Source organism: Rhopalosiphum maidis, chromosome 3 (genome assembly GCF_003676215.2).
Source record: "Rhopalosiphum maidis isolate BTI-1 chromosome 3, ASM367621v3, whole genome shotgun sequence".
In the NCBI taxonomy this organism is placed as follows: Eukaryota; Metazoa; Arthropoda; class Insecta; order Hemiptera; family Aphididae; genus Rhopalosiphum; species Rhopalosiphum maidis.
In genome coordinates, this window is record NC_040879.1 from 9,673,736 (window position 1) to 9,701,423 (window position 27,688).

General features: G+C 27.0%; 2 protein-coding genes across 2 annotated transcripts; one reads left to right on the forward strand and one right to left on the reverse strand.

Moving 5' to 3' along the window:
- Window positions 1–949: 949 nt before the first annotated feature.
- Window positions 950–9,388, forward strand: LOC113559612 (dynamin-1-like protein). Its single transcript, XM_026965361.1, has 12 exons — window positions 950–1,455; window positions 4,474–4,618; window positions 4,701–4,909; window positions 4,977–5,187; window positions 5,249–5,349; window positions 5,428–5,574; window positions 6,832–6,995; window positions 7,060–7,426; window positions 7,487–7,663; window positions 8,165–8,393; window positions 8,486–8,697; window positions 8,771–9,388. The coding sequence occupies exons 1-12, from the start codon at window positions 1,354–1,356 to the stop codon at window positions 8,825–8,827; spliced, it is 2,121 nt and encodes a 706-aa protein (XP_026821162.1). The 5' UTR covers window positions 950–1,353; the 3' UTR covers window positions 8,828–9,388.
- Window positions 9,389–14,532: 5,144 nt separating this feature from the next.
- On the reverse strand, window positions 14,533–25,873 carry LOC113559646 (ankyrin repeat domain-containing protein 50-like). The gene is made up of 17 exons (XM_026965400.2): window positions 25,437–25,873; window positions 22,199–22,978; window positions 21,819–22,082; window positions 21,473–21,753; window positions 21,129–21,372; window positions 20,803–21,066; window positions 19,852–19,941; window positions 19,380–19,786; window positions 19,087–19,313; window positions 18,442–18,688; window positions 18,189–18,372; window positions 17,224–17,440; window positions 16,316–16,486; window positions 16,005–16,249; window positions 15,777–15,933; window positions 15,081–15,171; window positions 14,533–15,017 (listed from the first exon to the last, which is right to left on the reverse strand). Exons 2-17 carry the CDS (start codon window positions 22,868–22,870, stop codon window positions 14,843–14,845), a joined length of 3,936 nt encoding a protein of 1,311 aa, XP_026821201.1. The 5' UTR covers window positions 22,871–22,978; window positions 25,437–25,873; the 3' UTR covers window positions 14,533–14,842.
- Between the last annotated feature and the right edge of the window lie 1,815 nt (window positions 25,874–27,688).

Below are 27,688 nucleotides of genomic sequence, written 5' to 3' on the forward strand. Positions count from 1 at the left end.
ATAAAACCAACACAAAGTTCTCAAAACTTTTTCTTCAAATAACAGTAAAAAATAACTCCAGCGGTCAATAAAGAAAACATTTTATGAGCGTATGAAATTTATTGTTTACGAAATCGAATAAAATAACAATATAATTACTATCTAAATATAGGTAATAATATAAATATAATATATCCTACTAATTATACTAGACTTATTAAGTTACAAATCTTCTCCGTTTAGAATCGTTTTCCGTATACAATATGATACCTTACCTGTCGGCTGTCATTGCATTCAAATTTAACACATCCATTATAGTGACCTACTCATCTACATGTCTAGTGTCTACTAGATATTCAGCAGAGCATCTTATGAGGAACCTTGCGTTAAATTTTGATGGTTTTTGACCAAATGAAGATTGATTTAAAATATTTTTTAAATTTGATCATACATATAAAATACTAACATCAACGTTTGGTTATCCGTTTTTGAGTTATAACAAATAATAAAATCGATTTTGTGAAAAACAATTATCATGCGTAAATATGCGATACACGTGTAATGAGTATATTGTGATTTGTGGCCTGGTAATAATTTTAAAATTATCTGCAAACTTTAGGTATCTGCTTACCTACCAAAAATTAACAAACTAAAACAACATACGGTCTCCTATATAGTAAGTATTCAAACCATAGTCTACAAAGATCTAGTCGATATAGAGTATTACTTAATGATTCGTACTTCAGTTAATCGACTTTACAGTTCACACCATCGTATATTATTATAAATTTAAATACATAGGTAATTCAAACATTAATATTATAATAATCAATCGGTTATCACTTCACCACTGTTTTGCTTATCAAGCGACCGCCACAGCCGTTTTCACGGTCCACTAGTGGATGCGTCTGTTACCACGGTCCGCGCAACTCACAGGAGGATCGTCGGGTCGCGGCATAAAAATCGTTATCGTTATCACGAGCAGCGCGTCGGCCGTCGATCACCGATCCCGATTCCCGACATTTCGTGAACACTGAACATTGCTGTCTGCTGTCGTTGTGCATTGTAAATTGTAATATTTCCATTTCGCGCAACTCCGTTCACCATCGATCGTGTCTGTTAGGTATTATATCGATATTGTCACTGGTCACGACGTTGCCTTTTGAATTTTAGAACATTTGCTAAAAACTGCCATCAACAACCGAATTCCATACACTCGATCATACTTATACTAATATACATAGAAATAAGATAAAGAAATTAATCGTCACCCGCTCTACTGCCTACAAGCAGTACACGCTGGTCTAATATCGTTCCGTGCCCAAAGAAACTAGCCTGTGTGGTGTCTGTGCCGGTGGACCAACGGCGCTTACAATGGAGGCATTGATTCCTGTCATCAACCGATTGCAAGATGTGTTCAACACTGTCGGTTACGATGCCATACAGCTTCCTCAAATTGTGGTTGTCGGATCGCAGGTATGTTAATTTTCTGCCACAATAAGACTACACCATTCTACCAACTCTGTTACTTGTTAGAGGCAATAATTGTGTAGATTCATATTACTAATAAGTATCCTACCATATGTATTTGTTTTTTCTATCATAAGTTAAATTTTATAAATTATATTACATAATAATTCTGTATGAAAAAAAATGCAATATGAATTTAATTGTGTCCTTTTCAATAGTTAATAATTACAATGTGTCATTTAACTATTCTGGTATATAAAAAACAACCTTGGATATGTTTCATATTAGGAGATTATTTATGAATCATTTTTAACTCATTATAATAGAAGGACCTATTTTTTCTATCTACATAGGTATATAACTAAATAAAAACATTAAGTATTCCTTTTGTCCAATTATTTAAAATTATTAAATTATTCCTATTAGAGTTAATTTAATTATTTTTGTTTAATAATAGATTATTAATCTAGAGTTATTTATTTGAACAGTTTGAAACTGTCCTTTAACATATACCTAAGATTTATCAATTTGTATTTGTTTGTAAATGAAACTAGTATACAGTGTTCATTTACTGTACTTAACAATAACTAAAATCTATTTAATTGAAAAAATAAGATAGCAGTGATATGTCCAGTAACGGATTTTGGGTTCAATCGAATTAGTCAGTTCCAACCTTTCAAAATGAAAATTATCCATTTTAAAAACATAGCATTTTACTCACTGTCATTATATTATTGTTCTATAATTATTTGTATACCTAATACATTTTTATATATAAGTGAGATAAATAATACTATGTTACCTTTTTTTTTTCATGTTTGAAACTGACGACACGGTGAGAACTGCTTTCGCATTACTTCCACGGTGCAATATATATATACTATGCTACCTAAAGCTTTTTAAAATCAAAATTGATAAATTTAATTATAGTGCATTAATTATTCTAATTATTTCTATTTTAACCATTCGGTATTGTTTATCAACACTTGTTCACATTGTTAACTATTTTAAATATTTCATTGAACATCAATTGCTGATAAAATGTATATACTTTCCCAATGGACATAATTTAATTTTGTCAAACAAGAAGTAAAGTAATAACTATACTGTGTTTCAGAGGATTAGGTCAGGTTCTCAAACTTTTATGGTTCACGCATCCTTAAAAAAAAAAATAAATAATCGCGCCTCCCATGAATAAATAAATCACAATTTCATATTATTTAAATATTTAAGTATTTAAATTTTATGACAAATATTCAGCTAAACATATTGTTTAGTAAAACAAAAATTATTTTTAAAAAATTGATGACTGTTAATATATAATGAAGAATTCGATGTGAACAATGGGCTTTTTTCCTGTTTATTAATGCTTCAAAATTAGGCATCAATGATGTTTCCTTCTATTCGCATTTCTTTTTAACATTGAGTTTGAACACTTAGATTTTAATACCACAACTGCAGAAAATTGTTTATTTAAAAATATCAATATTTACCTCGCGCCTCACAGTTTTGAAACTGCTGCTGTTTTTTATAATAATATATTATCTTATAGTATACTATATTTATTCTCTGTCAAGTTAATATGGACTGTAAATACTTATACTATTTACTTTGTAGTTAGTCAGTAAAACATTCAGTCATTACTTAATTGTTTACTTAAAAATTAAAATTTTTAAATAATAGAAATCATTCAACCAGCTAAAAAAACAACATCAATCACTGAGCATAGGAAAAATATTGTTGAAAATAATGATTTTGATTTATAGCATATAATTAAAATAATAATATACTACTTAAATTGTTATTTTTTGTAAATATTAAATGCACTATCACCCATTAATATTTTATTAATTGTTTTTAAAATTATTTAAAGGTTGTAGAGAATCATTATTAATTATAAAAAGTGATTTTAATACAAGTATTAATACTTTATCAGTTATTATAATTTTTTTCCACATGACATATATTATATTTTATTATTTAAAACATTTAAAGCTATAACTAAAGATCCATAGAGCAGGGAGTTACATTTTTAAAAATAAATATAACTGTTTTAACAAAATTTTATGGTCTTTAAAAAGTAAGGTATATATTTTTTTATTTAACTGTTATAAACTTACTGAATAATAAAAAATATAAAAATAATAATTTTAAAGCATTTAACTAGTTTGGCATGTTGTTGATTTTTTAATTTTTTAATAAGAATAAATCCAATAAAAAATATAGTTAATATTATTAATTAATATCTTTTTCATAAATTTAAATTCAGAATTTACTGTAAATTAAGTATGAATTTGTATGTATTTATTAAATGTTGATTCTCCAATTTATCAATATTATTAGAACTCTTATGTTAATGAGTAATGACCACAAATTAATTAAATATGTAATTATATACCTTAATATATATTTATTAAATGTGGTTAATGATTATTTATTCACAAATCTGTATAAGAAAAGGTAAATATTATTTAAAATTTAAAATTATGTATATAATACACTAAAATAACATAAAAAAATACAAGAAATATGCAATATATTTAAATGTGAAAAATGTATTGTTTAACTAAAAAGAGTTTATTCATTGTATTCATAAGTAAAACTCATTAAGCTATGAGTATGTCTTGTATATAAATTTGCAAAAAGATTTTTTACGTTTAGTTTTTCATATAGTCATACTCGTAAACAATTAATGATACATAAGAAGGAATCTCGGCAGCCAACTTGTGTACTAGGGCATGGCATAACTACATAGCAGATATGGATGGTAGATTTGATGCGAGTGATCGACTAGCAATTGCCTAACTGCTACAAAGTTCCTTCTTATTGTAAACAGAATATAGACTTAATGAATCAAATTTAACTCATATTTTGGTATAATTCTGATTGCACTAAAAAATATGCTAAGGCTTAAACATCCAAGCTCTAATATTATACTTTCATTATAAAACTGTTTGATCAATCTTAATGAAACACGATCATAAATATATATATAATATTATATATACATAATTTTTTTTTCAGAGTTCTGGTAAAAGTTCTGTAATAGAAAGTATTGTTGGTAGATCATTTTTACCCAGAGGTATTGGAATCGTTACTAGATGTCCTTTAATTCTTCAACTTGTCAACTGCCCTTTGACTGATAAGGAACACAGAAGTTCTGAAAATGGTAAGAGTATTCATTTTCATACATTATTAATGACTAAACTAGTAGTGTATTAATTTTAATTATTTATTTTACAATAATATAGGTACGGTTAATTTGGAAGAATGGGGTGAATTTCTGCATTGTAAAAATAAAATTTTTAAAGATTTTAATGAAATACGAGAAGAAATTCAATCTGAGACTAACAAGGTTGCTGGCAGTAATAAAGGAATATGTCCCGAACCTATTAGCCTGAAAATATATTCCATACACGTATTGAATTTATCACTCGTAGATTTACCTGGAATAACTAAAGTAGATACTGATGATTTAATATTTAAAATTAAATATATTCATGACATTATTAATTTAAATATTTTAGGTTCCTGTGGGTGACCAACCAGAAGATATTGAATCTCAAGTGAAAAATTTAGTTGTCAAGTATATTCAAAATCCTAATTCAATCATTTTGGCAGTAAGTACTGCTAACACAGATATGTCAACTAGTGAAAGTTTGAAGTTAGCCAAAGACGTAGATTCCGAAGGAAAGAGAACTTTAGCTGTAATTACTAAACTTGATCTAATGGATGCAGGTAATACTTATTTTTCTTAAATTAAATTTGCTATATTATTTGTAACTTAATTTTTTTTCAGGTACTGATGCTGTTGATATATTATGTGGTCGAGTGATTCCTGTTAAACTAGGAATAATTGGTGTTGTTAATCGATCACAACAAGATATAAATGACAATAAGGTATTTATGAAGAACTAAATATAGCATTAGTTTTATATATAAAACATATTTTGTTGTTTACCTTCAACTTTTTTGCAGTCAATTTCTGATGCTCTAAAAGATGAATCTACTTTCTTGCAAAGAAAATATCCTTCATTGGCAAACCGAAATGGAACTCCATACTTAACTAAGACACTTAACAGACTTTTAATGCATCATATTCGAGATTGTTTGCCAAATTTAAAAGTAATTATCAAGAAAAGTCTATTACTACTTTCATACTATTTTTACTTATTAACCACTGGTCATCAATCATTATTATTGCCAATTATTTATTCAATAGTTTCTAATAAAAGTGTATGAAGGTATAAGTATTTAGGTATTATTATACGTTAAATACTTTGAATGGAAATTATCATTTAATTATTATTAATTTAAATACTATAATTATATGGTTAATATTAAAGTTAAGTTATTAGTCGATAACATAATTAATGAAGGGCTATATAAATTTGAAGAATATTAAACAGGAAAAAACAAACTAGAATTGTTATTTTCATGAAATGGTATTTCAAAAAAATGATATAATTTAGAAATAGTATTTACAAGGATGAATATATTCTTAGAATGATATATTTCAAAACTATTAACCCAGTAAAATATTAATGAGGAACCGTATTTTTCCGAAATCATCTAAATAAGGAAAATTTTGCTCAAGCTTGTATAAATTGAAATAATATTTTTGAGTATATTATTTATGTAGAATAATGAATAGCGGGAATGATTCCACATAATATATAATATACTCAAAAATACGTTTCCACATTAATATTTTACTGTTTTATATTTTCCTGGGTTAATACAGTTTTAAAAAACATCTTTCTAATAATAAATTGTACATCTAAAAACCCATATATGTACTCCGTCATTCAAAAATAAAAAGCTTTAAAAACTGATTGCTTAAAAATTAAAAAATGTATAAAACAATTGTATATTTAATTATATTTTTAAGAATAGGTATGATTTTAATATTTTAAAAATAGAACCATATTCTCATTAAATCAAAAGTAAAATATTTAATTATTTTGATGATCATTAATATCTTTTATCCACAAAAGGGATTGATTTATTAGAAAAAACATCTATGCTTAGTATAGTTTTATTCATTTTAATATGTCCATTGTATTTAATATATCAAAACATTGAATATGTATTAAAAAATAAATAAATGGTTAAGTCATATGATATTAATTATATGCTATATTATAGCAGAGATTGTGAATCTATGACTTTTAGTGACTCAAGGAAGTATCCAAAAGCAATAGAAATTTTTTAGGATTAACTAGAAAAAAGTTATTAAATTAGTTGACTTGTAAGGGAAAATACAATTCCGCTAAAATTTTTTATTTGACATATGGGTGTAGAAAGGTTCACTTTCCCTGCTATATAGCAATATAAATAATTTGAAGAAGTTTATTTGACCTATAAATGGTGTGTTTTTAGACAAGAGTGAATGTTATGGTTTCACAATTTCAATCACTTTTATATTCTTTTGGTGATGATGTAACAGATAAGAGCCAAACACTGTTGCAAATCATTACAAAATTTGCTGCAGCATATTGTTCAACAATTGATGGTACTTCTAAGAATATCGAAACAACTGAACTGTAACTAAAAATATTGATTTGTTTTTTAATAAATATTCTATTATGTAATTCTATTTATTTATAGGTGTGGTGGTGCTCGAATATGTTATATATTTCATGAGACGTTTGGCAAGGTTTTGGATTCTATTCATCCTCTGACTGGTTTATCCAAAATGGATGTGTTGACTGCCATCCGGAATGCCACAGGGCCAAGACCCGCATTATTTGTCCCAGAAGTATCTTTTGAGTTGTTGGTAAAAAGACAAATACGCCGACTAGAAGAACCATCTTTACGATGTGTAGAACTTGTACACGAAGAAATGCAGCGTATGATTCAACACTGCGGAATTGAGTCACAACAGGAAATGATCAGATTCCCTAAGCTCCATGAAAGCATTGTAGATGTTGTTACACAGTTATTGCGTAGACGTTTACCTACAACAAATGCAATGGTAAGTTTGAGTCACAACAAAAAATAATTATATTTATATTTACTATGTTACTGTTTAAAGGTTGAAAATTTGGTGGCTATTGAACTTGCATACATAAACACTAAGCACCCAGATTTTCATAGAGATGCAGAACTCGTATCACTCATGATGAAAAGTGCTGAAGAAGACGAATTTTCAAGACAACGCATGTTGAGAAAATACAATGTGAACAATTCTGTTACTGGATGTGATAGAGATGTAAGTGTGCAATGATAATACTTAACTTTTTTGTACGTTGTTGATAATTACTATTTGCGTACAAAACCATCTGCAGCTATAATATAATATATTATGTTGTGAAGTTTTTGTTAATTATTAAGATTATAAATCCTGAATTATGATTAAAGTGAATAATAATTAATGAATGAAAAAACAAATCAAGATTCATATTAATTAATCATACTATATGCTGAAGTTTTTGATTGTTTTATTTATTATATTTTATTTTTAAAGTAAATAATTTGCATGTTGAATTTCATTTGAAAAACTTATTTTCTTTTATCTGAACATTGAAATATTGTTCCATACATCATAATTTACTGATAACCAACAATTTTTTAATTTTCTAGGACAAATAAAAAATAATATCTAATTTTACCAGTATTTGTTGCTTACCACAAAAGTGTAGAGAAAAAAATAGGACACGTTCCTATAAAACTTTTTTTGTCTCTATGTATTAATATATTTTATGTCTTAAAGAGTGTCGCAAGCACAGGATCAATGAAGAAAACACCAAGACAGCATCAAGCTGACATGAACGGTGAAATGAATTCTGTTGAATCATCTCCAGCGACAACACCAGTGCATCAAGTGCAAAATGAAATGAGTGGGCCTTCGAGTGTAGTCAGCAATTTTAACAGCATGGATTTGCAGAGTCCATCAAACAGAAACTTATCTGAGAAAGAACTACGTGATTGTGACGTAATTGGTACATAATATTATTCTACACTTGAAAATTATTATGATATTGTTAACTCGTTGAATGTTTATTTTGATTTTGTTTTCCTTATTGATTTATAGAAAGATTGATCAAATCATATTTCTACATTGTCAGAAAATCTATTCAAGATAGTGTTCCAAAAGCTATAATGCACTTTTTAGTGAATTTTGTGAAGAACTACTTGCAATCAGAACTAGTAACACATTTATACAAATCCGAACAAGTAGAAGAGTTACTTAATGAATCTGAACATATATCTAATCGCAGAAAAGAAGCCATCGATATGCTTAAGGTATTGTGTGTTTATGTCCACCATCATTTTTCTACATAAAAAATGGTTGTAAACTTTTTTCTCTTTTCAACAGGCCTTACAGAATGCTAACAACATAATTAGTGAGATCCGTGAAGTGCATGTCTGGTGAACATGTCAAGATTTAACGTGTAGTATATAGTTTTTAAATAAATCCCCACTCAGTACATTGTTACGAATCCGCCATTATTATTACTACTATTATTATATTATTATTAAATGTAATGTACGGACCAAAATAACCTAGTACATACTATGGGGTACCATTAGTGTTTAATTCAATCCCTCCCCCCCCCCACAATGATGTCTTAACGTGCGTAAGTTATTACTTTCTACTATGAATAAAAATCATCCTTACACTTTTCATGTACATATAATTACAAAAGATCAATAAAAACTTATTAGGTATGAAATTATTGTATGCTTCAAATGTAGAAACTAGAACTAGACATTTTTTTTTTGTCCATAGTTCCATCAGCTTTTTTTTATTTGTTGATGATTTCAACATGAAATGCATTTATAATATTATGTATGGTTTTTATTCTACAAACAGTATAAAAAAATATTTTAACACCTTTTAGTTTGATATTTAAATTTAATCTATAATACTGTATTAATAATTATGAAACAAAAAAACTTATGTTTAAAAACATTATTTATTCATATGTGGTATAATTATAATATTTGATTTCACACAATACCTAGTGTGGTCTGTTAGTTACTCAATTGTATAATTTTTTTTTTTTTTTTAGATCGTTCAAGTTTAATTGTTCAATGTTTACATTAATTAATGTTAGTGATTAAGATAACTTAACGCACTTTTTTTATAATAGCTATATGATATTCCTGTTATTCAAAGATAATAATTGATGTTTGCGATTATTATAATAAATGTGACAAACTGTCTGTAGGAAGTCTGTTTGTTACTTTGATCTAAATGATATTTCTTATTCCACCATAACTTCAGTTTTTTTTTTCTGATAATCAATCATGATACATTTAAGTGATGTTTAAATCAAATTATTAAATACTGCAAATCTGATACTTAATTTTACCTAATAGGTACAAACAATGTTCATTGTCATGGTGAAAGCAAGGTTAAAATAGGCATTTACTTAGAACGTTGAAAAATTTGTGGGTGATATTCCCTGGTTATACTTATGTACTAATTATATTTTTTAAGCTTTATAGTCATAATAGGTAAATTATGTGTCTTTAATATATTTATAACATGTACTCATGTTGCTATATTTGTTTTGTAAATTAGCAAACAAAAATGTAGAAAAACTCAATTATTTATTTATTACTTGATAACAATTTTTTCAAAAAAAAAAAAAAAAAATGACATTAATCATAATTTTTCTAAATTAGTTAATCAAAATTAGACTGTTCTCTATTTTCTAGAACTTAATGTCTTTGAACTTATAAACTATACAAAAATAGAATAATTGAAAAATTTCATTCACTTATATAATGTAGTTTAAAAATTACTCATTGCACCTATTATTAATTACAATGAAAAAATATCAATAATAACACATGGAGCATAGACAAGAATACTACTGCTATGGAGTGCTGTTCATTTTTATCTATTTTCTATAGTCAGTAGTCACCATTTATAAGTAAGCTTATATTATAAAGACTTTTGCTCATAAGTCAATGTAGCCTATAGTAGAGAATACTAACTGTTTTTGAAGAGATATTCTAAGACCATGCTCAATACAGCATGACAGTAGTCGATAAAGTCGACTGCAGTTCATATTTCGTACATGAAAATTCCTTTATCAATTGGTGCCAGAACGTATGACGTAAGTGATTATAGTGATACTGTAAATGCTTTTGAATCCCTCTAGTAGGTAATTATTTTCAGTAATAAACTCAAGGTAGCAACATCACAATTATTATTTGTATTTTTTATTGAGATAATAACATAATTTAGGTAAAATGTACTGTAGTGTGCACTATGTATCAAAACCAGTAACTGGTGTGGGACAAACAAATATTGTAAATAACTACGTATATTGTCTTCTATTTTAAATTTTAACCATAAAGTTAATGGTTTACCATAGTAGCAATTTGTTGATTTTCAACATTCATTGATTATACATACAAATCACAATTCATCAAAAAACTGTGATATCTGTGATAAATGTTCTATTAATAGTATTATATTGATTCCCAGTGGTAATTTATTTTTTCTTTGATTTTATTTAGCCTAAAAAGTTGAGTGTGATATTATACTTCATTATGATATAATGCTGCCCCTACAATAGCAGATAAAATTCAAAAGGCTTTCTCGCAATCCCGAGACAAGATCACCATGTCAATCTATTGGCTATTCAATTACTAGACAACTCTAAGGTCTTTACAATTAAACAATACAATTTAAATTAAGAGCAGAAGCCATTTCATTGAAAGTATGCCTTTTCCTCAATGTAAATTGTATATATTATTTTATAACTAGTATGTAAAATATGTAAATTTGTTAAACATATTTATAAAAATTTAAGGCCTTTGGGTCATTTAAATAATGAAAATTCAGGATATTGAAAAAAATTGAATGTATAACAAACTATATTTATTTTTTATTTTTAATGTAAATAATAAATGTTTACATTTACTTTAATTTATATCTTATATTTTCAATAGTAAAATGTATAACTATAGTGATGATCTTAAAGAAATATTTAATAAAATCAGTACATTTGTTGGTAATAATTAAAAAAAAAAAATGAATACATAATTAATAAGCGGTTATTGAAAAATAATTTATTCGTAAAACTACTAGGTCAACTGGTAAATCATTTGCAATACTGTGAACATTAATACATACCTAATTATTTAAATTCATATATTAAAAATTAATAGAACCAATAGGTGCTTTCATAGGATCTTGAAGATCAAAGGTTAAACAAGAGAGAGAGAGAGGGGACACTATAGGAATCCAAAAGTTTTTAATTTTTCTACCACATGAACTGCCTAACTAAAGCCTCCACAAACAACTATGATATTAGGACACTGATAGTATTATTGGCTTAAGGCACATTTTTCTTAATTTGGATTCGACTATTCAGATTGTATTTATTGTAAGATATTAAATTGTGTCATTTTCAGATGTATAATAGTTTTTGAAGTTAAGTGCTGAGAAGTTGTTGTGAATCTTTGATTTTTGAACTAACCTTAAAATGCTTATAATTAATTATTTAAATAGTTGAGTTAAAATTTGTATTTGAATGATACATTTTTTGACCAACCATACTATATTTTTTTCGATGTTGTTTAATTCATAGAATTTATTTAATTAAACTTAGATCATTTTAATTTAGCAATTTTTATGTAAATTAAATATTTTTAATGTAATTGTAACTTTGTTTCATATCTTAGAGGTATTTTCAGCATTTTAATACCGATGAAACGCTTAAAAGAGGAAGAAGATTGTGCAATTGATCTATACTATTATAGAAGCTTCCACATGTTGTACAGTTTTATCAGCTATTACTCTTGTAGGAAAACTTACTATTTCCGATTTATCAAAGATTTTTGTTCATAAGTAAAATTAACTACTTAATGCAATATATTATAAAAAAATTGTTTTCATAATACTTGCTAGAGTACACATTAGTTCTACTGTAAAAATTTTAATGAGCATTTTTCTCCCTGTAAATTGATAACCACAAGAAATTTCATGGAATAATTAAAAAAAAAAAACACACAGCATAGTTTAAAATATATTTTCATTTATTTAATTCAATATAATTCAAGCTTTACTAAGAAAATTCTATCAGTCTACTTCACATTAGAATTATACAAAACTAAGTACCAAAAAAAAAAAAAAAATTATGTATATAAATCGGCCGTTGAGCTTTGCTTGTACAATATTATCAAACAAAAGAAACGACATTAAAAATTGTACTAACAAATTTATTGACTAGAAACTTAAAGTAGTTTAAAAAAAAGTTATTATTTCGTACAAATGTTTCAGTTACAAAAAAAAGGAAAAATATAGTAATAAATAAATTATATTATTTATGTAATAATGTTGATAAAAAAAAATAAGAGGACTAGAAAGATTTATTCGTATTACAAAATAGTTAAAATAAATAAAGACTAATTGTGATGTATCATTAGTTATTAGGTGTATTTAAAAAAAAATACAATAAGTATAGTATTAAGTTTCAGTTATACAGTAAAAAAATTGATACGGACAAGTAATTTGTTAGTACATAAGTGCAAATTTATTATTATCGTATACAAACAGTAGGAAAAGATTAAACTTTAAAATGTAAAATAAAACTAATCGCCATTAAATAAAAATAAATATTAACTTGTTTTTCTACATCGTAGTTTATAAAACAGGGCTTTAAATATGATTATATTAATATGGTAAATTATGATAATTACCAAACCTCAACAACTTAATTGCAAATAGAAAAATAATAATAAAAAAAAAAACACGAAAACACAAAAACTAGTTGTTGAAATTGACACGATTAATTTTTCAACATAACAAATAATAGAAATTTTCAAGCAATACGTTTTATAGTGTATGTACTCAAAATGGACCTAACATACAAACAATACCTCAATAAATCTACATTAAAAAAAATTGTCAACAACAAGAAAATTAAAATTTGTTCGTTGGACAATCTAAAAGTAGTAAGGAACACACACTACACCGAACACAGTGGTATTAGTAGTAATGGTGATTTATAATAATTCTTTCTAAGATTAAGGTTGTAAAAAAATAGGAATTTCATAAAAGTCCAGATTTTATAATCATAATAAATACAATCTATATTATTTGATTTATCACAATTATGCCAAAATGTGACAGAAATTTGTATAGTATGCAGTAAGTTGTATGCATTTTGAACTACTGTCATGAACATTCTTGAGGTAGTTTTGTTTACTGACATTAAATACAATGTTGCGATAGATATTAAGTGTTAATGTAATAACCACAAGAAAAAGAGATGCTAAGTTATCTATTTTCATTCATTAACCATAATATGTATTTTACAGTGATAGACACTCAATTGAAGACTTGCAAGAAATAAATTACTATAAACAAACTTTTAGCATCTAAAATTTAGATGCTAAAGTATTTAGATTCTAAATAAACATAAATTATGGTTTGTTTAATTTTAAAAATACGTATAATTGTCAGTATATGGTTTTATGAAGCAATATACGACATCATACAATAAGTGATAATTAAGTTAAAATTATTATAACCAATTGTTTTAAATAAATATTTATTTAATGAATTAAAATCTTTTTTTTTTTTGATAAATAGAGTATACTTTACAAAAATGAAGTTTTTGATTGATGTACAACAATCATGAATACACTCACAGAATTAGTTTATTTTAAATGCAGACTTTAGAATGGATTTTAATATTACACAAGTGTTGAATCAGTAAGATTTGAAAATATTCTTTAAAATTATTACATCAATGATGCATAAATGCTCACTTCTACAAAACTATCACAATCACTAGCATTTTTAATCATCAATAAACAGTAAAAATACCATTATAAATAATTTCTTAAGTATATAGGATGATTAGTGATGTTTAAATTTATTTCAGTTTTAAACACTGAAAAACATCATCTAATTTTAAAATTAGATTGCACTATTTAAAATTAACTATTCTTAAACCATACTATAAACTAAGTACAAATTAATCTGTTTTTTCTTTCTAATGTGAAGTTACAAAATTACTCTGTACAGCCAAAATAATAATTATCTTACAAATAGATGAATTCTATAAATACTTAGCTTTAGTAACATGTCATATTTAAAAGATAATAATTATATTATATTGGCCACAAATACTTAAGAGAACGAAGGAAAGATATAAAAAATATATTTCATCAAAATTAGATCAACTCGATACAAAATGTACATAGTTACTATAAATCTACAGTATAAATTATTACTTAGTACATATATTTTATTTATTTAGGCCTAAAGAATGATTGGTAATATATAACTTTATTACTGAGTTAGTTTTCAATTCATACATTGAAATTAAACCAAAATGGCAACCTTTTTAATCAAAATTTTTACAACAAAAATAAATACTCTTTAATAACAACTCACTTGGGATTATAAAAAATATAATTACAATGGCGTTTCTTTTCGCCATTTAAAACTATCAGTGGGCAAATGAGGTGTTTTATTTTTACGCCCAGCTGCCATTTCTAAACCATTACGAATAGCTGGCATAATTCTTAATGCTGGATTAGTAACAATACCATTACGTTTTTGCTTGACGTTTCCCAAGTTTTTATTGTAACTGTAAAACAAAATATTATAAAAATTAACATAATAACAATTAAATATCACAATTATATAGTACTTTGAATCAGAAGTCGATTTTTTTAACACAGCCTTATTACCAAGAATAATTCTCATATGAGTGTCACGTGAGAAATGATCATCTGTCAATACTGAAATGATAATAAAATGTAAATATATGCAAATACAAAATACAAGTTATATGTAGAGACCGACCAGATATACTTAAAACGATTAAATACTTTGCAATTATATATATCATGAAACATGCATGGTTGGATAATGATAATACATCAAGTTCAACAAATGTTATATATTTTTAGGAATTTTAATAATAATAATTAAATTCAGATTTGCAATTAATACAGTAAGCTTTTTATAAATTTATCGTATTTAATATAGAAAACATAAAATAATAGCGAAGAAAATATATAAGATATTTTTAATACAGAGACAATTCCTTTATAAAAAATACTATTGAGTTGCAATGCTAAAAATAATATTTAAAAGTGACAATTTTTAAATTGGGAACAATTATGGATAAAATTTAATTTAAGTGATCTTGTTATTTTTTAACATTATATACTAATTGAAAAATGAAAAAAAAATAGCCACTTTAGAGTAACTTCCACTAAATAAAACATTCTTTTAAATCTAACACTCAATAAATTATTTATAATTGCAATTTATTTTTTTAAGTTACATAAAAATATTATGTTAATAAAAAAAGTTTGCACAATTCAAATGCAAGGAATACCATGAATACTCGGAGCTGATGGTTCTTCTGAATTGGGACTGTGAGGTGGTGTTGCGTATATAGGACTCTGCAAAGGACTTAGAACTTTAGAAGTGGGTCTTGACTTGATACGTCGACTACATTGTTGTAATTTTTGTGTGAAAGTCAATGGTGTCAACTGCAAAAAATAATGATATTATTTATTATTTAAATATCTTCTTAATATGTTTGTTGGCAAAATATTTTTACTTGTGTTGGTAAATCTTGGTGAGAACTTTTAGTACTATCAGTCAAATTAGAACTGGATTTGCTATAGTTTGAAACAAATGATGTTCGTTTTGCTGTTGAATCTGGTGATTCAATGGGTGATGAATCATGAATCGGAGCATGATTGGTACAAGATAATAATGGATTAACTAATATAGCTGAAGATGGTTTAGTTTCAGTTGTTGAACCAGAGCCACAAGAAGTATTAGCTGTATTAAATCCGTTACCTAAAAATAAGATTTATTTGATATAATCCTAATTAAATATTAAATATAATTTTTTTTAAATATTACTTTCGGTTTTTATAGGACAAAATTGTTCAAGTAGTTTAACAATGTTATCATGGCCACTTTTTGCAGCAATTTTTATAGCATTCCGTCCACAATGGTCAGATACTAATGGGCTTGCACCTTGCATTAACAATAAACGAACGCAAGTCTCATTACCTTCTTGAGAAGCAATACCTATTTAATTTATAAACAAAGAATTTATATTAATGAAAGTTTAAAATTAAATAACATTTAAAATAAACACAATGCTCTTAATACTGAAGTTAAGTTTAATGTATTTATTAATATATATATATATATGTATATTAAAGAAATATAATATAATTTATTCTACAAAAAATATTAAGTTAATACTGTACAATAAATCTTATGGGCATTAAAATATTCAATCAAATATTTTATAATAATTTAAACAACAATAACTAGAAAATATGATTGAATTATTATAAGCAATGCATAAATAAATTACTTAAGTTAGAATTACACAATTAAAATATTAATAAAAATAAATATAAGTATAGATCATGGGTCACCAAATGGAGGCTCGGGAACAATTTTATCTGGCCCACAGTCAAAGAATAAATAAGAAATAGTATGACGTCATTATAATACGTTAATTTATCATTATTATTATTGTTAAATATTATTGGTTTTTGAATCATGTAAAATATACTTAGTATTTTGGTGGCCTGTGAAAAATTTTCAAATTCCTAATATAGCCCTTTAAAAATATTAATTGGTGACATCTGATATAGGTTATAATAGGTTATATTATAATTATTTAATATAATACTTATTTCTTTTATATTTTGAAAACAATAAAAATACTTGGTAATAAATTTTATATTAAAGAGCATAATATTAAAATTAAGATATTTACATTTTTAATCATGAGTATAATAATAATTTACCTAAGGCTGTTGCTCCTTGATTGCACGCATGATTAACATTGGCTCCATGTTCAATTAATAATCGGACAATGACAGAATGTCCTTGCCATGCAGCTAAGTGAAGAGGTGTTCTATTTTCATTATCAGTTGCATTTAAATTTGCTTTTCCAAGTTTTAACAATAATGATACCATTTCACAGTGACCTTGCCAACAACTAACATGTAAAGCAGTTCGGCCCTAAAATATCAAATCACAAGTTTTTAGTAAATTTTTTCTAAAATTTAAAAACAAATAAGAATTTAATATTTTTACAAGATTAATCATTATTAAAATATTTAATTAATTGATAACCCTTTCTTTAAAATATCAGTTTAAATCAAGGTTACAATTCATTAAAAATTAATATATTATGAATATCTAAAATCACAGTTTACACATTTATACAAAGAATTATTTTATTTTTTAAATATACAAATATTTTAAATTATATTTTGATGGGTTTACAATAATTACATCATATATTGTTTTTCAATAATGAATATTGATTTGAATTTTTTTATACTAAGAGCATAAATGTCTGTAATTTTATATATTTGTAATTTGTAAACCCAAATTAAATTAACATGTAAGATTAAAATTTTAAAATTTTTACTGAAACGACTAAAACTTAGTATACTAAATAAATAATATATAAATATTTGTTAGTAAAAAATGATTATTATCAAACATAAATCTTTAATTCAACAATTGGTAAATAAATTTGGAATTACAAAATAACTAATAATAATATTATTTATAGAACAATATAAATAAAAATGTTTTTTTATCATTTGATAATGCATACAATATGTTTTTGTAAAAATAACAATTTGTTTTGAATTTATATGAAAAATTATTTTGAACAATTTTTAGATCTTAATTTGATGTAAAATAATTTTATTTAAATTTAAAAATGAAATTTTTTGTTTAAACAAATGGTACTAACTTCAGAATCTGTGCTTTCCACATCTGCTCCGCCGGGATCAATAAAAAATTTAGCCATTGCTAAATGATTTTCAAGAGCTAGGACATAAAGAGTACTTCGACCATCAGCATCTTTTTTGTTCACGTCAACTCCGTGTTCTACAAGACTCCTAACTACTTCAATATGACCTTCTAATGCAGCCAATCTAAAAGTTTACATAAAATATTAGGAATAATTAATAGAATTTTAATTATTTAAGCTATAAAAATAATACCTTAAAGCAGTTCTTCCATCATGAGCTTTTTGATCTGGAGGGGCTCCATAGTTTTTTAAAAATTCACTTACTAAATCTGAATGCCCTTCTTCAGCTGCTAACATTAGTGGTGGTTTACCATCATTATCAGTTTGATCAATTTTTGCTCCACTCTCTAACAATGTTCTGCAAACAACTTGATGACCTTCAAAAGCAGCATAATGCAATGGAGTCCAACCAGAATTATCTCTATGTTGTTCATCAAGACCTGAAATAAAAAAAATTTATAACTATAACAATTTTACAGTTAAAATTAACTAGGCTCTATTCAAAATAAGAAAGTCAGTGACAACTAGTTTTTATCAGGCAAGAATCAATAAATCATCTCTGTTTATTAAATGTAGTATAAAACAAAAACAAACTAATTAAATTATATCAAATGATTAATCAATTATTTTAAAAGTAAAACACCTATTATCAAATACTTAAAATACTTAAAAGGAATTTTAAGTTTTTTCTAAATTGGCAAAAAAGGTTCAAGATTCAAGTTGTAAAAAAAGGATATATTTAAAAACAATGTATACAGATCTATATATATTTTTTTTAAATAAACTTGATACAGTAACCTAAACATATTTAACAAGCCCAAAAATCAAAAACACGTACCTCTATCTAGTAGTTGTGATACTACAACGTTGTTTCCTTGAGCTGCAGACACACTGAGTACAGTACGTCCTTCATTATCTATGCTGTCCACATAACAACCCCAAAAAAGTAAAAGTGAAACACATGCAGGATGTCCCATTGATGCAGCAGCCCATAAAGGTGTTCTACCTAATTTATCACAATGGTCTACATCAGCTTCTGCTTCTAATAAAATTTCGCAAACGTCTCTGAGAAAACAATTATAAATTAAATTAATATGAACAATTATTTTGAAAATTAACTAATAGAAATACCTATGGCCTTCGAATGCGGCAACAAGTAATGGTGTCATTCCATCTTTATCTTCATGATCAACAAAAGCTCCAGATTCCAACAACAAAGTGACAACCTTAGCATATCCTCCATTAGTGGGTGCACATAAAGCAGCAACACTCAAAGCAGTACGGCCATCACTATCTTGATGATTGATATTTGCACCATTTTCCAATAATTTTCCTACTATATGTGCATGGCCCATATATGCTGCAGCAATCAATGGAGTTCTACCATCACCATCAGTAGTATTAGGGTTTGCACCGGCTTCTAGTAATTTTATAACAACATCATTGTGGCCTCCCCAGGCTGCAGCACGTAATGCTCCACGCCCTTCACAATCAGAACATTCTACATCGGCTCCATGTTTAAGTAATAATTCCACCACCTAATATTATAAGTTATATAAATGAATCAATTTATTATTTAGTAAGTAAAAATGTATGTTATTACTTGTGAGTGACCACCCCATGCAGCCGCTCTTAAAGCAGTCCACCCTTCAACGTCTGCATGATCTATTTTACAGTTATATTTTAATAGAAGCTGAAACAAAAACATTTAACTGTAACAACTATTGTGAAAATATTAATGAATAAAAATTACTGAGCGTATATTTCTATAAAAAGGTAAATTTTTTTTTTTAACTCTCAAGATATTACCACACATAGTACAATTCTGTTTAACATTTACAGACAAATTTCAATAACATAAAAAATAATTATTAATATTTATAGATGAAAAATAAAAAATATTGCAGAATATAAAAAAAAAAAGCCCTTTCTACTGTCAAGTATTGTCTATTTTGTTTATAAATTTATATGATACAAAAATTGTATTTATTTTTAAATCATTGATTAAAACACTATTTTTTGTAAGCAGTACTACCTAATAAACAACCTCGCCAATCTTTTATATAATTTTTATTTAGAGATATCACTATTTCATAACCGATTATTAAACTTTGTGTTAAAAATAATATTTATTTGTTGTAAGTACGGCAATAATTATTGCATCAAGTGTCATCCTTTGTATGTTATGCTTAGTAACATAGAGAGTACACATATGAGTATAAAGTCCTCTTAAATTTTATATTTTGTAATGTATATACATATTATTTATGCAATTTGACACTTCTCATTCATAAATAATGTAAAGAAAATAAATATAGTTAGACAAACTAATATGTAATAAACATAATTTTAGATATTAATTAAAAAATAATACTACTCAATGAAATTGCATTACTCTTAAAGTTTAATTAATAGCAAAATGCAAAAAATAAAAAGACATCATCTTTTAAAAAGTATGAACAATTTCACTTACAGTAAAATATAAAATTTTAATCAATGATAAATTGTAATATTCAGTGATGGGATACTTAAATATAATATTTTATCTAAATACCTCTACAACTTCAAGATAACCATGACGCGCAGCTATATTAAGTGGTGTTTGTCCATTATTGTCATTCACTTCTAAATTTATATCTGAATGAGTTTTTAATAAATCTCGAAGAACATTTAAATTTCCATCCATTGCAAGCAAATGTAAAGTATTTCTACCATTGATATCTACTTCATATAAATTTGACGGTAATGAAGTATTTGAATAAACTGCTAAATTTTTTTCAAATTTTGGTGATGATACTAATCCAAAATTTGTTTCAAACTAAAAAATAAATACAAATTAAAATTTGATTTAATTTCAAAACTAATTTTTATTTTTTTTACCTTATTAGATTTTAGATCAACATCTGATTTAAAACAATTACTAGCTCCTTCCAAAAAATTAACAGTTTTTCTATCATAACAAGGAATTGTCATACTATCAGAAATTTGTGCTCCACTATCAATTAACCATAGTAATGGCAATAAATTTGTGTCAGAAAAATTTGTCCAGACTGGTAATGGATTTACTCTTGATAAATGGTAAGCTAATTTATGAGTTTCTTCATACCCAGGGGGTTTTGAACATCTAAATAAATATAAGAAAATTAAACATAGGTAATATAAAAAGTGTAAATCATTATAATTATTTTTATCAATTAACATAAATTATTTTAGAAAATAAATACCTAAGTGTATAATGAAAAGCAATCATAGCGTGTCCTTCATTAGCAGAACATAAAAACCTTCTAGTACAATGTTTGACATCTAGGAACCATTCTCCAAAACTGTGGTGAAATTGTATTACTTTTGAATCTCTTGGTAACGAAAATATTCTCCTTAATAGGCTAAATCGTTTGTGAAATTCTTCAGCAGTCATGTATTGGTATACAGAATGTATAATACTACTTAATTGTTCTTCTGATAGAGGTTCGGGGGACGCTAAAATAACATTTAATAAAGGCCGCACCTAAAATACAAATATAGTTTGATTTATTATAAGGAGTTGACTAGTATATTTTTAAAAATACTTACTTTTGAAAAATGTTTTGAATTCAAAAGCCTCTGACAAAACCATAAATACAGTCCATTAAGAGTTCCGGGAATATCTTTAATTTCCCTCAAGACTACACATCCGTCAGATATTCCATCTAATACTCTTTCCAAGTAAAGAAAACAACCATTACTTTTTATATGTAATTGATTTAACATTTCAGCTGTATCTCTACTCATATGTTGACGTAAAGATTCCTCAGATTCCAAACGGCTCAATATGTACTGTTGTATATCTCTAACGACCTATGAATAAATAGTAAATAATAATAAAATAAAAAATGGATAACAAACAAATGAAAATATTATAACAGATTTTTTGATAAATATAAATTACGAAAAAAAAACATTGTTATACATACTTGTGATTTACGGAGATCATCTATGCAAATTTTACGAAAACCAGAGAACATACGAGCAATATTTTTATTTTGTCTACGTGTTGTACAAATAAGCATCAACCATTGAGGAAATAAATGATGATGAGAAGCTAATAGCTCTGTAATAGTTTTGCTTGAATTATTCTTAAACTTTGGATCAGATCTATCATTTGTACATAATCCTTCATCAACTGAATCAACTAAAAGAAACATTGTATGTTTTGGTAGTTCAAGATCAATTAGTGGAAATACAACAGCTTTTTTAAATGCATCATCAGCATCTTTTACTAAATTTATTGGAGATAAAGATTCTTGTATTGCTGGATCAGATTTTAATCTTTCTTTATATGACTTTGGTAATGAATCAGATAACTGTGAAACCAAACTTTGAATAAAATGTGTGACTGATAATGTGTTGATATTTTGAGCTTGACAAAAATGATAAGCTAATAGTCTTCTGTTTAATGCACGTTGTAGTCTGCCAGATGGATGAACAATTTCGCAGCACAATGAAGTTTTTCCACATCCAGCACCTCCAACTAGTAGTGCTCCACATGTTTTCCAATTGCTTCTTTGATCAAAGCAATGTAATAATTTTTGGAATACCCATTCACGGCAATAAAATGGTTTTTGAGCCAAATCACTTGAAGTCATTTTGATCTGTTTGTTTTCATATTAGTTGAAAAATTCTTAATTGTTGATATCATAGGTCAATTTAAAAGTATTTATTTAACTATTCATATATTATAAAATATAGGTAATCTGAAACATAAAATTTTTTTATTAAATTTTAATCATAAGTACCAACTACAGTTTAGTATATTTTTGCATAAATATAAAGCAAGTTATAAAAATAAAACCATATAGGTAAAATAAAAAATATTGAGCTAGTGAAAAAAGATAAATTAAGAAAAAACATCAAGTGATCGCTGAGACTATGTTTTGTTTTAATTCTACAACACTGCGCCTTTGTACTATATTATATTTATTTATAATAAAGCAATCGATTTAAATAACTTTTATCAAATGTAGGAAGTGGATAGATAAAAATGTCTTAATTTAAGATGAATGTATTTTTTAAAAGTATTTAAAATACATTATAAACAATTATAACATTATTTTCATAACATACCAATGAGGTTATCATGAGTCGACCTCAATGAAAATTATTTTATGATCCTTGAACTTCATTAATAATAACATGATTTGCAATACAAAAAAAATGTACTTAACGCATGTTCATAATACCTAATATACAACATATATCATAGAAAATATGTTTGAGGTCTATATCAAAATATAATTTATAAATATTTTTTATTTAAATAATGTTAAAATATAAGGTAAAGTGGGAATACTACTCAAAAGAACACTACACTTGCATACGTTGTCACCGTCTTACAAATGCATAACAAATTGTACATTATGAAGAATCCATGTAACTCTTTAATGCTTAATATTACAGTGATTCTACCTATAATCAAATTGCAATTTAAGAATATCTTTAGTAAGGTTTTTAATGACTTTTATTTTAAAATGTTTACAACTCACTTAAAATAAAAATAAAAAAAATGACAAGGATGTTACCAAGATCAGTGTTTCTCAACCTATGGGTCTTGAAATATTTTTGATGGGTCGTGACTCGTGATGTTTGTAAACTAATAAGGCAATTATACTGATAATAATATGTAAAAAGACCTAAGCAATTTTTTTTAATGAGGGTTGTATACCCAACAAACAGTAAATGAATGGGTCGCCATTACAAAAAGGTCGGGACTAGATACTGGAACACTGAATAAGATAATATTCTTACTTTTAATTTTGATAATACGCAAGTTTACAGTAATGTCAAGTATAAAAAAGTTAAATGGATTTTTAAGAATGTAAAATTTGTTATGTTAAGCTATGTTTTTAAGACAAAGACAATACGTACAAGTTAAGCGCCCACTTAATATTCATTAAAACTAAGTACCTAATCCTATTTTTCTTTTTTTGTTGATAAAATGTAATATTTATTTATAATTTTCTATTCATATTCAATTTATTAATTTCATTAACCATATTTTACAATTATTTTCAACTATGTATATAAAGTTTTATAATAATTTTAATATTTATTCTATGCTTTTTATATTTTATCATAATGATAACATAAAAATGTAGATTCTTAAGTAATGAAAAAATTTTTTTATCAGCGATTTGTGTTTTTCTTCAGTTCATACCAAATATAATAGTCTATTGTACAGAAAATAATAATTTATAATAATAATCACAATTATTATTAAATTTGTTTTACGTGGTATGTGTATAATAAGACAAAATAATTGTTGTGACTGACCAAAATATTGACTTTACATATTGTCTATTATGTCAATCTGGAATGTACTTCCTGACCAAAATATAACCAACTACCTATCACATTGGCTCAAAGAAATAAACATCGCACAAACTAGTAAATTACATATATAAACACATTTTTTAATAGACCTTAAGTAGACCTCAATAGTGGTACGAAGTGTGTATTAGTACAAAGCATGGTAAATTTGTTATGAGGACTTGTTAAATAGAAAAGGAGCTGCTTGTATTCAAAATAAATTGAACTCATAAATAATTTGATAATTATTCATTAAAATACTCAAAATATTTCTGGGAATTTGTAAAAAAAATTGTGAAGGGTGGCATATAGGCAGCCATCATACAGGGAAATATGTATATTATAAATAAAATTGCGTAACAATTAAAGTATTAGTAATATTACTATATGATATTATTCATAATGATTAATGAATCAAAATCTATGACTCATGTTAATTTTGTCGTTGTACATTCCTTTCCTTCCTGTTCTATATTGTCTATAATATATTTATATATTGTGCTACGGGCTTTGATAATGAATCTATTTATCAGAGCCATACAAAATTATCGAATAAAATAAATACCTACTTTACGAATACACTTTGGAACACTAATAATCATATAGATTTTTGTGAATATACAAGTATCTATGTTTTATTATTGAGACAAATTGAGTATTGAGTTAATAGTATTAATCGTAGATGTGTTTCGCGTCTCGGACGACGAGTGTAGGTTAGAGCTGTTGAACCTAACCTTTTATTTTTAACCAAACCGAGCCCGGCGCCAACGAGACCTACCCAGTGACACCTACTCGTCCAATCACCAGACTGTCGCCACTCGACGTTCGGCGGCGTGCTGTTCTTACCTCAGAGACGACGGTCGACGGTGAAAATGGATAGACGGACCTCCGTAGCACAGAAGATGGCATAACGATCGACCGGTACGAAACACTGGGTGAGTGGCTGGCTGACGACGGACGTCCGTCGATCGGCAAAACGTTCGAACGGGAAAACCCGGTGAACAGACGACTTGATTCTGTGTCAGTGAAGAAATACGACAAACGACACGCGCGACGTTATCGTTCGGACGCGGTTCGATTTCAGCCGTCACCGGTCGGGTAAACAAAAACAAAACGGAATGGGATAAAAAAAAAAAAAAAATAAATAAATAAACGAAACCAATACTCGCTGGTTAATATCACCGCTGCCTCTTCCTCCTACTCCGCACCGTCCGAACGATGTCGGTGACTGCGACTTGTGAGTGTGCGTGTGTTTTGTGTGTGTGCGGCCGAATGCGCACTACGGTGGATTCTATCGGCGGCGGCGGCGGCGGCTGTAATAATCGGCCTACCGGTAGGGGTGGGGGGGACGGTAGTGAGGAAGGCGAAGAAAAAAAAAAATTTCAAGCGTGTGATATCCGCGCCGTCGCCGCTGCTGTGTAAAATCCGGCGATCGTGCGGGCGGCGCGTGTGCGTGTGCGCGAGCGTTGGGTTCTGCGACTTGCGAATACGGTGGCGGTGAAGTGGGTGTCGTTGTGTTTGGAACGTTGTCGTCCTGACGTCACGCCACCGCTTCCTCCGCCGCCGCCACCGTTGTCGTCTTATCATCGTCGATAACACCGAAAAACGCCGCGGTGCCCGCGTAGTGATTATATAGTTTACTTTATTATAGCTATTATTACGTGTAACACCGGTGTTACGTTAATCTGGGGTATAAGGTCTATGCTTTGCGGGGGGCCAAAACAATTATTTTGCTATTTGGGAATCCGTGATAGCTCCCGTGGACTGTATAACTACAGAACTCGCTGTTCGGCGACACTCGAGAAAATTACTAAGAAAGTAAGAACGAGTAAGCGTTAATAAGAATAGACACCGCGGATGTACACGGCTATATTATATTGTCACTGGGTCAGTGTTCGAAATCGTTTTGTTCACCAAATCATATAATATTCTTTAGATAAAACGATTTCACCATTCGGGGTGTTCTAGTGGTGCGTTAATGGCCAAAAATAAATAAAATATGTAATGGCATCTTCATTATAAATAATTTATAATAATAAATCACATTTTAAACGATAATTTATTTTCTTTTGGTCGTGAGATTATAATCATTTCTGCTTCGACTGCTCAGGCCATTAGCATTATATTTATTATTTATATATACATTATAACATTTAAGAAAAAGAGAAAAGATTTACAATTTTAAATTAAATAATTACTATTAATTAGATATTTTATGTAATAATTATTGTTGTCTATATTAGATTTAATGTTTTAATTAATTTGAAGAATTCAATTATATTTTTTTCGTTGATTTTGTTTTAAGATCTGGACATATTTCAATCAGGTGGCTTATGTTAAGTTCCTTTCTTGGTTCGGAGTTCCTCACGTTGTCTGCACTCCTGGGATATGTATTCGATAGCGAGAGTGGTGCCGCTTGATTGGCCTTTAGTGTCTTTTAGTATCTTTTGCAATCAAATATCTATGTGTCAGCCTTATGTAGCCAATTCTAGCCCAATTTAGTTTTTTTTTGTTTGTAGTATAAACTTGGGCTTCTTTTCATTTTTTGACCGCTTATTTAATTTGGTTTAGCTTATTTGTTTGGATGTTCCATTTGATTTGCCAGATGGAAATAGTGTTTTACTTAATTTGTTTTTTTACATCTGTGTATCTGTGTATAGTATATAGTGCACGTGGAAATGTTGATGTAATGTGAATTTGGTAAGCGGATATCTAGTTTGGCTTGTTTATCTAAATGATAATTTTATTGTAAAATAATATTTCACATTTTATTAGAAATACAATAGTAGTTTAAACTTCAAATCGTTAAATTATACTCCAACGCTTTGTTTTGTTGCAGATATAATTATATAATATTGCGATAAGGAATACATGTCACGTGTAAGCAGCGTAAATATATTCTCATTATAGCACAGCAAAGTACAATGTGTAATGTTGTTGTTTTCGACGACTATCCGCTATCGCCTATCTATATTCGATTTTCATAAAACATCTTAATTTTTTAATCTATAAATACGTTTATAATTTTTGTAAGTTTAAATATACATATAGAATCATTTTTATAAATAATATAATTTATTTTTCTAATAATTAAAATA